At 35.0% G+C, this 15000-nt stretch overlaps 1 protein-coding gene across 9 annotated transcripts in view; it reads right to left on the reverse strand.

Annotated features, from left to right (window-relative positions):
- Positions 1-15000, reverse strand: part of LOC125683165 (protein lifeguard 3-like) — a 79592-nt gene that overhangs the window by 38880 nt on the left and 25712 nt on the right. For all 9 annotated transcript variants that reach the window (XR_007372796.2, XR_007372797.2, XR_008795793.1 and 6 more), the window contains exon 5: positions 403-467. Coding sequence is in view for 4 of the 9 variants with exons in the window: in XM_048924014.2 (XP_048779971.1) it covers positions 403-467 (65 nt within the window). In the remaining 5 variants the exon portion in view is untranslated. The remainder of the gene's footprint in view (positions 1-402; positions 468-15000) is intronic.

The following is a 15000-nucleotide window of genomic DNA, read 5'->3' on the forward strand; positions in this document are numbered from 1 at the left end:
GCTAGAATCCTTCATTTGAACAAACCAGATCCCCCTTTAACTAAGGATGCTTTGGGACAACTTTTGTTGTTATCATCATCAGATCTTTCTCCCATTTTTTAGAGTACTTGGTGGTTGCATGGTTCATTTTCGAGGTCATTACATAGTATATTATGATCAATGTTTACTTCAACAATAAAGGAGTTCAATGCACAAGACAAATTCATCATAAACTTCAAAGTCAAGCTGATACACTAGGAATTAAATTAAAAAAAAATTAAATTAAATTTTGATTTTTAACTTGCATTTAGGAAGTATTTCTTGATAATTTTATGCCATCATCAAACAAATTTTGATCAGAAATTTAAGCTAACTTAATTGAACATATCTATCATTGTGTATTGGCTAATATATTATACATACACAGTGGAGAACAAGATGGCAAATGCAAACGTCACCAATAGCTGTGCCATTAATACCAAGTAAACCTGAAAAAAGTCAAATAAAATGCTCTAACATAGTCTGCATTAAATGATTAACAATTCATGTACTTTGTGTGCACTCTAATCATATCAGTATCTAATCAATATAGAGTAAAACAGACTATAGCGAAGTGCTGGGGATGAACAAATACAGTAAAACACACTTATAGCGAAGTGCTGGGGATGAACAAATACAGTAAAACACACTTATAGCGAAGTGCTGGGGATGAACAAATACAGTAAAACACACTTACAGCGAAGTGCTGGGGATGAACAAATACAGTAAAACACACTTATAGCGAAGTGCTGGGGATGAACAAATACATTAAAACACTCTTATAGCAAAGTGCTGGGGACGAACAATTACAGTAAAACACTCTTATAGCGAAGTGCTGAGGATGAACAAATACAGTAAAACATACTTATAGCGAAGTGCTGGGGACGAACAAATACAGTAAAACACACTTATAGTGAAGTGCTTGTGATAAACAATTTTGATTTGTTATAAACATACGGTAAAATTCTGATATAGCAAATTACCGCAAACATTCTATAAAAATTTGCAATTCAGCATAATTCACTATATATGTCTAGAGTGACATGTAACATGTAATTCAATATATGTTTATTGTGAATTCGTAACTCAATTATAACAAACTCATTATAAAAACAAAAGGCCCACAGGCCTATCGGTCCCCTGAGTAATAGTTAACAGTATCACTAATCCCACAGGCTATGAAATCTAAAAAAAAAATCCTGTTTTGAATATCTAAGCTAAATTCTAATATTCAGCAAGAGTATAAAACAGGATGTATTCTTAAAACTTCAATGTCCTCAAAAGTGCATATTCTGATGAAAGGCTTTACATAATCTACAATTATAAAATATGTATTAACATTAAATGATATGACTAATTTGGACCCATCCTAGAGTCAAAACTGGGGGTTGTGAAGCTCACCATTATTTTTTCTACTATTCCAAAATATGCATTTAGATTTTACACGGTATCAGCAAACTTCAAGAAGTCCTTCAAATCATTATAATAATTTTGGCTCCACCCTGAAACCAAACCCTTACCCCCTAGGATCATGAAATTTACAATTATGGTAATTAAAAGACTACCTACTTCTACATATCTATTTCGTTTCAAATTAGTATCAGCCGCATTAAAGCAGATATCATTTATATGTTTTGTACATATACACTATATATACCAAGTTTGGTCCCACCCTGGAGTCAGAACCTCTACCACAGTGATCCTGAAAGTTACAATTTTGGTAGAGGCCTTCCTGTTCTATTTCACTATGTATTTAGTTTTTCTTAAAGGTCATATGAAACGATTTCTAACAATGGTATTTTACTTTAAAAACATAAAGATGGGTATGAATGAAGGTCAAATAGCGTTTGATAAAAATCATTGTCTTTGGATTGATAAGAAATAAAGCTGTAAACTTGTACATAGAATGAATTTGCTACCCGCTTATCGTTCTTGATTATGTGTGTTTGTGACGTCACAACGACCCATCGATGTAAACAACGCAATGAAAATAGTGTAGGCCTAACGTTTTGTTCAACGAAATATCTTACTGCATTTAACGGATATGAACTAATTTCTGTTTTCTGACGAACTGTCCGATTTTGTGGTTCAACAATATCAGTTTAAACCAGTCAGGAATGATGCACAGCAAGCGAATAACGTTCTTCAACAGAGAATGATATTGAAGAAGTCACGGGCACTGGAAGTTAATGTAAATATATAATATGTGCATGTATACATATATACATGCACATACTATATATTTACATTAACTTCCAGTGCCCGTGGAAGAAGTCAACACTGCACAGGCACCTGAAGTATGGCCACTACTACCCCCTCCTTTTCTGACTTTTTTTTCGGGGATAATTTCTCCTCCAAAATGTATGGATTCCTTGTCTATCCCATGCAAATTTCGATTTATGTAATCCTTTCCCACTTTTTGTAAGCTTTAGAGATTGGCCTTCCACCGGTAACAATAAAGCCGGTAGAAGGCCAATCTCTAAATCTTACAAAAAGTGGGAAAGTCAAACGGTTACATTTAAATCGAAATTGGGATGGGTTAAACAGAGAATCCACATATTTTGGAGAAATTATAGCGCCCCCCCCAACAAAAATCAGAATGGGGGGGGGGGGGGGGGGTAGTACTGTCCATACATCATGCAGATGCCTGTGGATTTCAAGACCCCATGCCATCAGATACTGAAGTTTAACTATCTTTTTAAAAAGATTAGTTCTAGTCGTATGAACTGATGTACATTTTATTTATGAAATAGTCTCAAATCTGTAATGACAATCCCATTTTCCTTTTTATAAGGTTGATTGATTGAGATTGAATACAGTTTTACGCCCCTCTCGAGAATACTTCACTCATATGGAGATGTCACCACTGCCGGTTAAGGGCTGCAAAATTTAGCCCTATGCTCGGGACTTATGGCCATTGAGCAGGGAGGGATCTTTATCGTGCCACATCTGCTGTGACACGGGACCTCGGTTTTTGCGGTCTCATCCAAAGGACCGCCTCTTTCGACAAGCAAAGGGGTACTGCTCAAAGACCTATTCTAACCCGGATCCCCATGGGATACGAATAACCACAATATTGAAATAGCGCTAAATGTTCTTGTAAGTGTAGAGTACCCTAAATGTGGTAAATGTATCATGGATGTCATCTGTTCTACTGGCGCACGGTTCTTCATAATCAGCTAGCGTTTCCTCATGTGTCCCAATTCAAGTATAAAATTCACAAATCGTTATTTTAATGGGGAAGGGGTGCTTCTATATTTTTCAATCGTAAGTTATATATAAAAATTGCTTGTGTTTATAATTCTATAGCAGGTATTTACTTTCTCAATTTACATCCCCACTGTTCAAATATTATTTTAATGAGAAAAAATAAAATAATTTTTTTTGATAAGCATGTTTAGTAATATCAGTACTGATATAGTATATGGAATATAAATTATAATTTCTGAATGATACTTCATGATTTTCTTTTTGAATTGGTTTATTTACAATTTTAATTCAACTGAATTTTACTAATAATTTTATTTTACTAATAATAAGAAAATAAAAATTAATATATGCACCCAGGGGTGCATAAGCCGAGTTGCATGGGATACATTGTAAAGTCAGGAATGATGTGGCATATTTATAATTGTGAAGAACTAATTTCAGTTTTAAACTTTTCAAGTTACTGTCCAGAAACCATATTTGTCTGAAGTTTTCAATCTATTTTTGGTCACTGTGACCTTGACCTTTGACCTTTTTTCTCCAAAATCAATAGGGGTCTTGCTTTGCTGGTATCCAAGAATATAACCAAGTTTCATTTGATTCAAATTAAAAATTTTCAAGTTATTCTCCGGAAACTATTTTTTTTTTTGAATTTTAAATCTATTTTCGGTTACTGTGACCTTGACTTTTGACCCATTTTCTCCAAAATCAATAGGGGTCTTCCTTACCTGGTACATAACAATATCTTTAAGTATCATTTGATTCGGATTTAACTTTCTGAGTTATCATCCGGAAACCAAATTTTTCTGAAATTTTCATTCTATATTCGGTCACTGTGACCTTGACCTTTGACCTTTTTTCTCCAAAATCAATAGGGGTCTTCCTTACCTAGTACCCAACAATATATCAAAGTTTCATTTGATTCAGATTTAAACTTTATGAGTTATCATCCGGAAACCAAATTTTTCTGAAATTTTCATTCTATTTTCGGTCACTGTGACCTTAACATTTGACAATTTTTCTCCAAAATCAATAGGGGTCTTCCTTACCTGGTACCCAACAATATATCAAAGTTTCATTTGATTAGATTGTAAACTTTTCGAGTTATCATCCGGAAATCAATTGTTGACGCCCAACCGCCCGCCCGCATCACCAAAGCCGAGTTCAACTTCGTTGCAACTCGGCTAAAAATTACACACTTTTGGGATACTAGTATAGCTATATTACACGTATAGGCCTAATAAACATGAAACTATATGAATATCGTTGACTGATAGAGTTTGTAATGTAGATGAGATATGAAAATAGAATATAATTTTGAGTAGATTTATTCAAAGTTCACGTTCATTGATAAAATGTTTTTTTGTGATTACAATGATAACCTACCTTTGTGTAATTTAGTAATACATACTTCCAGTGTCTTCGGTTTAACTAAGCGGTTGACTTTAATTTATATTTTGATTTGTCTCAGTCTTTGGAAAATAAACAAGAGATGTTTGTAAAACACATATGCCCCCCATGGTGCAAAATTGAAAAGGGTTATACACACACATAATTTAATTGATAGTAGTATCATCAATTCAAAATATTGAGCAGAAAATATCTTACTATGTCAAGAGTGAATTTACCATGTGACCTAAAAATCAATAGGGGTCATCTACTCCTTACGCTGTACCAGTGTACCAAGTTTGGTGTCAATCAAGCAAATAATTCTTAAAATATAATAATAATAATAATAATGTGTGGCATTTATATAGCGCATTATATAATTTGTAAATACTCTAAGCGCTTTAACAATGTAAAATGTAAAACATGAAAAGATTAATCAGAGCATAAAATATAACATCCAATAAAATAAAACAATTTAAACATGCGACAAACCAACCTTTACTTTAAAAAAGAATATATTACAAAATATAGTTATAAGATTTCATAAAAAGATATGTTTTGAGGTTTGTCTTAAAATTTTTGACAGTGCCACACAAACGGATGTCTATCGGTAAACTGTTCCATAGTGTGGCAGCTGTTACATCAAACCTTCGATCTCCATAGGTCTTTGTACGAACGCGGGGTTTTTCTAGCAATCGTGAATTGCATGAACGCAGAGATCGTTTTGGTTCGTACACAGTGATGAGGTTGCTGATATAGGCTGGTGCCAATCCGTTTAGTGCCTTGTATGTGTGTAGTAAAATCTTGTATTCAACACGGGAATCAACCGGAAGCCAGTGCAAGGACACAAGCACCGGTGATATATGGTCATGCTTCCTGACCCGGGCAACAAGTCGAACTGCTGAGTTTTGGATTGTCTGTAGCCTGCTCAGATCTGTTTGGGGTAGCCCTTTAAATAGTGCATTTCCATAGTCTAAGCGTGATAACACAAGAGAACATACAAGTGTCTTGCAGGCATCATCATTGATGAAAGAACGAATCCGTGCAATATTCCATAGATGATAATAACAAGAACGAGTAGGAGACAATATATTACTATGTCCAGTTCAACTATTGACTTTTGACCTCAAAATCAATATGGGTCATCTTCTTCTGAAGATGTACCAGTGTACTAAGTTTGATGTCTGTCAAGCAAAAGTGTTATCAAGATATTGAGTGGACAGTATATTATATGTCCAGTTTGACCTTTGACCATGTGACCTCAAAATCAATAGGAGTCATCTTCTCCTGAATATACACCAGTGTACTAAGTTTGATGTCTGTCAAGCAAAGGGTTTTCAAGATGTTGAACGGTCAGTATATTCCTATGTCCAGTTTGACCCTTGACCTTTGACCATGTGACCTCAAAATCATTAGGGGTCATCTTCTCCTGAAGAAGTACCAGTGTACCAAGTTTGATGTCTGTCAAGCAAAGGGTTTTCAAGATGTTGAACGGACAGTATATTCCTATGTCCAGTTTGACCCTTGACCTTTGACCATGTGACCTCAAAATCATTAGGGGTCATCTTCTCCTGAAGAAGTACCAGTGTAACAAGTTTGATGTCTGTCAAGAAAAGGGTTCTCAATATATTGAACGGACAATATATTCCTATGTCCAGTTTGACCCTTGACCTTTGACCATGTGACCCCAAAATCAATAGGGGTCATCTTCTTCTGAAGATGTACTGGTGTACCAAGTTTGATGTCTGTCAAGCAAAGGGTTCTCTAGACATTGAATGGTCAGTATATTCCTATGCCCAGTTTGACCCTTGACCTTTGACCATGACCTCAAAATCAATAGGGGTCATCTACTCCTTAGGATGTACCAGTGTGCCAAGTTTGATGTCTGTCAAGCAAAGGGTTCTCGAGATATTGAGCAGACATTATATTCCCATGTCCAGAGTAGATTGACCCTTGACCTAAAAAACAATTGGGGTCATCTTCCACTCATAAACAACTTACATATGAAATATCATTATCATCAAGTGAATGGTTCTCAAGATATTGAGCGGACAACATGTGGTCTACAGACCGACCATCCGACAGTTGCAAAACAATATGCCCCCTCTTTTTCAAAGGGGGCATAAAAAATATTGGCACAGTGTCTGATTTGAAATTGATCTACTTGTGTCCACATTGTTTGGCTACTGACGGATGTACTGAAGTGCAGTGTTCATGGCAACAAATCCATCGCATCGGAGATTTTGTATACCCATATATTTTTTTCTTCTAAATCTCGTATCCCTTGGGAAGAGGTACATATGCACCCTCTTCTACAACCTAACACATGTACTACAATCAAATGCAGCACACTGTGGCATACTTCAAAGCTATGCAGTTAATACTTAGTTATACCATGTTATAAGGCCTAGTTGTTTACATCACAGTGGGTCTTTTTGACGTCATCAGCAAGGGAGATCAGCTGCGATCATCAAAAATCATTTTCGTGATCGAGTACATTTGATCAGCTGTTATGACGTTATAATGCATTGAATAAAAAAATAAAAAATGAATTATTGTTTAATAAACCTTGATTAATGAATTTCCATACATAACTCAATTTCTTCAGGATATCGTTTCATATGACCTTTAAAGATATGCAGGAGTAGAGAAGAAGATTTTTGAAAATTGGTTGATTTTTGGCAGTTTTTGCCCCACCCCTAAGGCCCAAGGGATCCAGGAGTCCTGAAATTTACAATTATGTTCTTCTTGTCCCAAAGATGCTTCAAACTAAATTTGAAAACAATTGGAATGGTAGTTATCAAGAAGAAGTTTAAAAATTCCATTGTTCACACATCTAATAACTGACTATTTTGGCCCCACCCTGATACCAAAACCCCTACCACTGGGATCATCAAATTTACAATTTTGGTAAAGGACTACCTGCTCTTTCTAAACACCCATTTAGTTACAATTTAGTATCAATGGCGTTAAAGAAGATGTTATCTATATGTTTTACACATAAACACTATATACTAAGTTTGGCCCCGCCTTGGGGTCAGAACCCCTACCCTGGGGATCATGAAATTTACAATTTTGGTAGAGGCCTTCCTGCTCTACATCAATATGCATTTAGTTTTTCTTACACATGTGCAGTTGTAGAAAAGCAGATTTTTGAAAATTGGTCAATTTTGGGCAGTTTTTGCCCCGCCCCTAAGGCCCCAGGGGTGCAGGAGTCCTGAAATTTTCAATTATGTCCCTCTTGTCCCAAAGATGATTCATATCAAATTTGAAAAGAATTGGAATGGTAGTTATCAAGAAGAAGTTAACAATTTCTATTGTTCACACATTTAATAACTGACTATTTTGGCCCACCTCGATACTAAAACCCCTTGGGATCATCAAATTTACAATTTTGGTAAAGGACTACCTGCTCTTTTTAAATATCCATTTAGTTTCAATCTAGTATCAATAACACTAAAGAAGATGTTATCTAAGTGTTTTATACATAAACACTATATACCAAGTTTGGTCCCGCCCTGGGGTCAGAACACCTACCCAGAGGGATCATTAAATTTAGAATTCGGTACAGGCCTTCCTGCTCTACATCATTATGCATTTAGTTTTTCTTACACATGTGCAGTTGTAAGAAAAAGACTTTTAATTTGAAAATTGGTCAATTTTTTACAGTGTTTGCCCTACCCCTAAGGCCCCGGGGGTACAAGAGTCCTGAAATTTACAATTTATGTTCCCCTTGTCCCAAAGATGTTTCATACCAAATTTGAAAACAATTGGAAAGGTTGTTATTAAGAAGAAGTTAACAAGAGGCCCACAGGCCTTATCGGCCCCTGAGTACAAGTGAAAAAGTATCACTACTCCCATGTGCTATTACAGGGTTTGACATTTACTTTTTTGAGCACTAGACCAGTCGGGCTACTTTAAATGATTTTTACTAGACCTGACTCTATATCCACTAGTCCTGACCAACTTTCCAGAAAAAAAACTAATAGTTTCTCCATATTTAAATACTTCATTTAAATGACAAACGTTAAGTTTGAACAAAAACGTATTTAATTGTCTCAAAAATATCTTAAATCTCGTCTTTCCATTTGATTTTCAAACACGTTTTCTGTTTCTTTAAATTCTACCCGGCACGGATATTCTTTAGTCTAGTTTAGTAAAAAATGACCTCAACCGGCTTTTTATTTAATTTATATTTCATAATCCCTGCTTTGTTTCTTCCTAACCTTTTCTTTATTCTCCTGTCTTTCCTTGAGGACGAGAAATCGTATTTAAATATAGAGACATTCCCCCACATATGTCAACACCGATAAATAGCTATTTACGACGTAATTTATTGACTCCATAAACACTTTATTATAGTCAATTCAAATAAACCGTTTAAAATGAACATCGAGTAGATGTCGTAAAACATCACAACCGACCGCGACTTATTTATTAGAACTAAAAATAGAGATTGTTCCATCACACGGTTCAAGATTGCTTGCAAACTCTTTACAGTTACTTTCTTTTAGTTAAGAATAAAATATCTTACGGTTTAAAGTAAAGTTTCTTGTTTATTTTTTTAACACGACCAGTCGGACTAGTAAATCGACATTTTATCCGACCGGACCTATCATTTAGTAGACTCGGTCGGTCGGATGTGCCTTAGTGTCAAACCCTGTATTAAAGTAGACCTATACTCGGCCTATGTCACAATCAAATGTAAATGCGGAACCACGCTTCCGTTTTCCGAAATGTGATATTTTAACGATATCCATTTGATTTTTACATGGCGATATGAGATATGAATATCCGATATTGATTCCTTCCTGCGTGTTCTAATTATCTTCTTATCAGTCAAATTCTAAGTTGAGATTTTGTGGTGTTTTTTTTTTAAAAGGCGGGAGATAGAGATGATTATAGCTTTAGAAAAAAAACGGTTGGAGAACAAACTACACTTTGGTGGATGAGGGTGTGTCAATTACATTGTACATGTCCATGAGGCATTCAGTGTACATTGACTATTCATGTATGTAAAAGTTTTACTATGATCCAAATGTTCAACATATGGAATTGCGGGCATCAGAAAGTGGGGAGAGACAGATGGGAAAGGGGGAAGTCAGGCCAATTCAGATTTCCACGAGCATCATGATAATATTTCTTTTGTGAAGATCCGGGTTAGATTAGGTTCCAAAATATCATCAACAAATACATGGTACGCTCGTGTAAAAAAGAAAAGTTCACATGTTCGCTGCTATAATGTTACAGATATTGACGCAAGCTTCAAAGATCAGCTGCAAATAATTTGTTTTATTTCACAGACTGTTATGAATTTGTCATATTTTCCTCATCCTCTCTTTTTTCAAAATTATTGGGGCGGCATCTATTAGTTCCTTATTGAGATTGCATCTACTTAGACCGTCGTAAGTGGTGTACGTGTACATGTGCATACATCCAATTTATGTACATGTAAATGATTTCATGACCTGTAGAGATTCATATAAAACTTTGTCTCAGGATATAAGATATATCACACATTACACGTATGCATTAATCATATAAGCAAAATCATCAAAATTCAGTTTGTTACAATGTACTTTCGTTTTACATTTACATTGTGCAAAGCCTTTCGAGAATATTTTTTGTCAAATAAAATGTAAAAATTTAATTGTAAACCACATGTATCTTATAATAGTTATAGTTTAGCATAGTACAAATTATTATCCAAGGTTGTAAATATGCTCAAACTTCACATGTCTTACGAGGATATGATTATGTATAATTTTTCAAGAAATTTTTGGGGGGGGGGGGGTACTTGTTGTAGAGCTGATAGCTTCTAAAATAATACATCAACATAAGATTTTCTTACTCAAATCCTTATTCTAAGATAATAATCTGTAAATTAAAAACAATTAATTCAAGGTTTAGTCCATAAAAATTAGGGAAAAGACCAATATTGACGTCAAATGGTATTTCCTACAGTATTTCTTTTAACATGTTTGGGCTCACAAAGTACACATTATGAAAATATTTATTCCAATTTATTAGAATAAATGATTACGTATCATTAAATAAAGGGTATATAGTCTATGTTGCTTATTACAGCCCATTTGTTTGGGAAAATAATAATTATTAACAAAAATAAAGAAGGAGGAGTGCATTTTCCTTAATGTTGATGGGGTGCTTACTTTTGAGAAGCAATAATAATGAAAATAGCATATCAACATATATATTTTTCAATGTCTATCTACTAATGGAATATATATTTATCTTGTAAAGGCAATTTTTTCATGATTGAGTCCATTTAAGGCTGAGTATAGATCTACCTTAATCAAATCTACAAAAAATATCCTGTTCTGAATATTTAAAAGTTAAATTCTAATGTTCAGCAACAGTATAAAACAAGATGTGTTCTTAAAACTTCAATGCCCTCAAAAGTGCATTAACTGATGAAAGGCTTTACATAATATAATAGGTGTATTAACATTAAAGACCCAATTTTAAGTTAACACCCCCCAATTGTAAGCTGCCTGTCAATCAAACATTTAACAATAGATCTCAGGTGGAGTGACATCTGCAGACACTGTGGTCTGGAGCTACCCCAGAGAAGTGTTTTGATAACAATAACAGCCAGTATCTACAGCCATTCTTTAGATCTTGAGGAAGCCCAGTATACCTGAGTTTTGATAGCATTGACCTGTCCACAACTGCTATTTTCTTGTAATTCAATTGTTTTTAAAAAGACCCCTGAACAATGCAATTTCAATATAATTGTATTTTTCCCCTCTATGTACATGTATTATCAGAAATCAAACAATAATTTCTAAAACTTGTAACTTATTGATGTAATTTATGTCATCAGTTTATGATACCTCTATATTTATAACAGAAATTATTCATTGAGTCAGGGGCCTCCGTGGCCGAGTGGTTAGAGCATCGCGCTCAAAAGCACACGGCCTCTCACCTCTGTCGGCGCGGGTTCGAATCCTGCTCGCGCCGGTAAGTGAGAAAGTTTCCCAGTTTACTTTCGGAAGGTCGGTGGTCTCTTCCCAGGTGCATTGTATCTGGGTTCCCTCTTCCACCAACAAAAACTGGGCGCCACCATATAACTGAAAAATTGTTGAGTGTGGCGGAAAACATCAAATCAAATCAAATCAAAATTCAATGAGTCAATGACTGAGAGAGAAAGAGGGGGTGGTTGTAGAATGTGTCAGCTACCCTTAGGAATACAACCATTATTCAAACAATATGACAACAGAAACTCTGCAGAGGTCCCAGAGACAGGTCCTGTGTATATTAAAACTATAAAAAGTCATGGACAGGTAGATTTCTACCATGTTCTGTCTCTGTGTATTTCTTTGAGTGCCATGGGATATAGCAATTAACACCTTGGTAGACCCTGGCCACTCCAGGTAAATAACATCTGTTTAGATTAGGCCCCGCCTACATTTTCACTGACCATATGGTCATGAGATGGGACTTTAAAGGGACATGGACACGATAAATTTGAGCTGAAATTTTTCAAATTCTATTTTTTGATTTTTAATCTTTAGAATGCTTCACTATTACTAATGATCAGCAAAAATTTGAATGTCAGTAGTCAAGGTACAAGGGAGATGCAGAGGTCACAAGTCCTTGTTATGTAAACAAGGCTCTTGCCATGTTTTTGTTTACATAGGTTAAATAAACTACAGGTGACTCTCGATAACTCAAAGTTCAAGGGACCTTGATAAAACTTCAAGAAATCGAGAGTTCGAAATTCGGAAATTGAAAGTCCGCTGATATGGTTAAGATTTTACAGTAACCGGAAATATTTACCAACAAGATCATATGATATCGTTTTGACACGTTTTCCTTCATATTCGTCAGGTAGTTAATTTGATATCAAAATAGAAAACCTTATTTTGCATTAATAAAAACAATTCAAAGTTTATGTATCTATTTGTTCTTTAATAATACTTAGATAGGCATACAAAACCAAGTTCTGATGAAGCTTTACTATCGCAAAGTAAACAGAGCACAATGTTATGTCCCTTTACCCAAGGCAAAAATTCTAACTAATAAGTAAACCGATGTGTTAGAGTAACTTAAATTTACACAAAGAACAAACTCGAGAAATTTAACAGACTGTAGATCTCTAAATTATGTATAAAACTTACTCTCTCGTTGGCACGTCAAATCAAAATTTGATTTTATTCATAGTCGGATTATATATAATTTTGATCATCCCGACACAAAACCCCAGTGCAAGGGTAAACTGACCAATTAGCCAATTATGTGCTCAAGTGTGTCACCTCCACAAAGAAGCACAAGCAATGTTTCAACTACGTAAACACCTAATTACCCCTCCCGCATTCAACAAAATCCAGGTAAGGTCCAAGGGGAAATTATTACATGCTTGGGTAATGGTGGGTATACGCTACCACCACTTTGAGAGATCGAGAGTGAAAAACAAAGAAATGTGTTTAACGGGACCCAACTTCACTTCGAGAGATCAAGAACTTCGAGAGATCGAACGTTCGAGAAATCGATAGTAAATTTGATTTGTCATATAGAGAGAAAAAATCGGGACCATGATTTCACTTCAAGAGATCGAGAACTTCAAGAGATCGAAGTTTGAGCCATCGAGAGTCACCTGTAGTAAAAGTTCCGTTTAAAGCAGATTTTTTCAATTCGTAAGTGAATTCTTAACACAATTAAATAGTTTCTAGTGTTTGGCACATCTCATTTTGTTTTAAACAAAATTTACAAGTTTGGTAAAGGACTACCTGCTCTTTCTAAATATCCATTTAGTTTCAATTCAGTGTCAATAGCACTAAAGAAGATGTTATTCTTATTACATGTAAGTGCTTTACACATTAACATTACATACTAAGTTTGGCCTTACCCTGGGGTCAGAACTCCTACACCGGGGATCATGAAATTTATGATTTTGGTAGAGGCCTTCCTGCTCTACATCACTATGCATTTATTTTTTTTCTTCTTAAACATGTGCGGTTGTAGGGAAGAAGATTTTTGAAAATAGGTCAATTTTTAGCAGTTTTTTCCCTGCTCCTAAGGCCCCAGGGGTGCAGGAGTTCTGAAATTAACAATTCATGTCTCCCTTGTCCCAAAGATGCTTCATACCAAATTTGAAAAGAATTGGAATAGTAGTTATCAAGAAGAAATTCAAAATGTTAAATTGTTGACACACAACGCAAAATAATTAACAAAAAGAAAAAAGAAAGAGTTTTCCTACATGTTCTTTGTAGAATATTTGGCCTCGGAAATCATAGTGGAAATGTATATGAATCTACCTTTATATTTCATGAGCAAGCTTTTATATTGATTTAACAAGTATGTATTAATGAGGTTCTCAAGATGGTTTTATATCTTAAAGAAAGTCACAAAAAAGCAAAATAAATGTATGAGATAGGAATGCGTTTTTGAAACTTTGAGGTTGCCAATGTGTAATTTGTTCTTTGATTAGTATAAATTTATGCAAAACTTGTTTTAAGGATCACGTAAATCCATCATTTGTCTTACCCTTGAAATTGAATCTTACTGATTTGTAATCAATGTTTACACAATTTGAAAAGTGTTGAATGTAACATGTCAATTCATCATTCGTACAATGTAAATTCAATATTTGTTTAGGAGTCCTGAAATTTACAATTTATGTCCCCCTTGTCCCAATGGTGATTCATACCAAATTTGAAAAGAATTGGAATGGTAGATATGAAGAAGTTAAAAATGTTCAGTTGTTAACGCACGACACACAAAGACAGACGACAACCAATTGCAATTGTAATTGTTTTCAATCATTTCTAGATGATTTTGAGGTTTATTTAGAACAGAGAACAAATTGTCCAACTAGTCTTTACAAACAAGACACCCATGGGCCACAGCGCTCACCTTAGTCACCTTGGCCCATATTCAAAGATTTTCGCTATATAATGGCATGTAAAACTTTAATCCCTTATGTGGCCCCAACCTACCCTCAGGGGTCATGATTTTTACAAACTTGAATCTGCACTATGTCAGGAAGCTTTCATGTAAATTTGTACTTTCCTAGCCCAGTGTTTCTTGAGAAGAAAGATTTTTAAAGATTTTCCCTATAGATTTGTATGTAAAACTTTGATCCTCTATTATGACCCCATCCTATCCCCGGGGGTCATGATTTTAAAAAACTTGAATCTGCACTATATCAGGAAGCTTTCAGGTTTCTGGCCCAGTGGTTCTTGAGAAGAATATTCTTAAATGACCCCATTCTATTTTTGCATTTTTGTGATCATTTCCCCTCTGAAGGGGGAATGGCCCTTCACTTGAATAAACATGAAAGCCATTCACCCAAGGATGCTTTTTGCCAAGTTTGGTTGAAAATGGCCCAGTGGTTCTGGAGAAAAAGTCGAAAATGTGAAAAGT

This window comes from Ostrea edulis, chromosome 6 (genome assembly GCF_947568905.1).
Source record: "Ostrea edulis chromosome 6, xbOstEdul1.1, whole genome shotgun sequence".
NCBI classification, from domain to species: domain Eukaryota; kingdom Metazoa; phylum Mollusca; class Bivalvia; order Ostreida; family Ostreidae; genus Ostrea; species Ostrea edulis.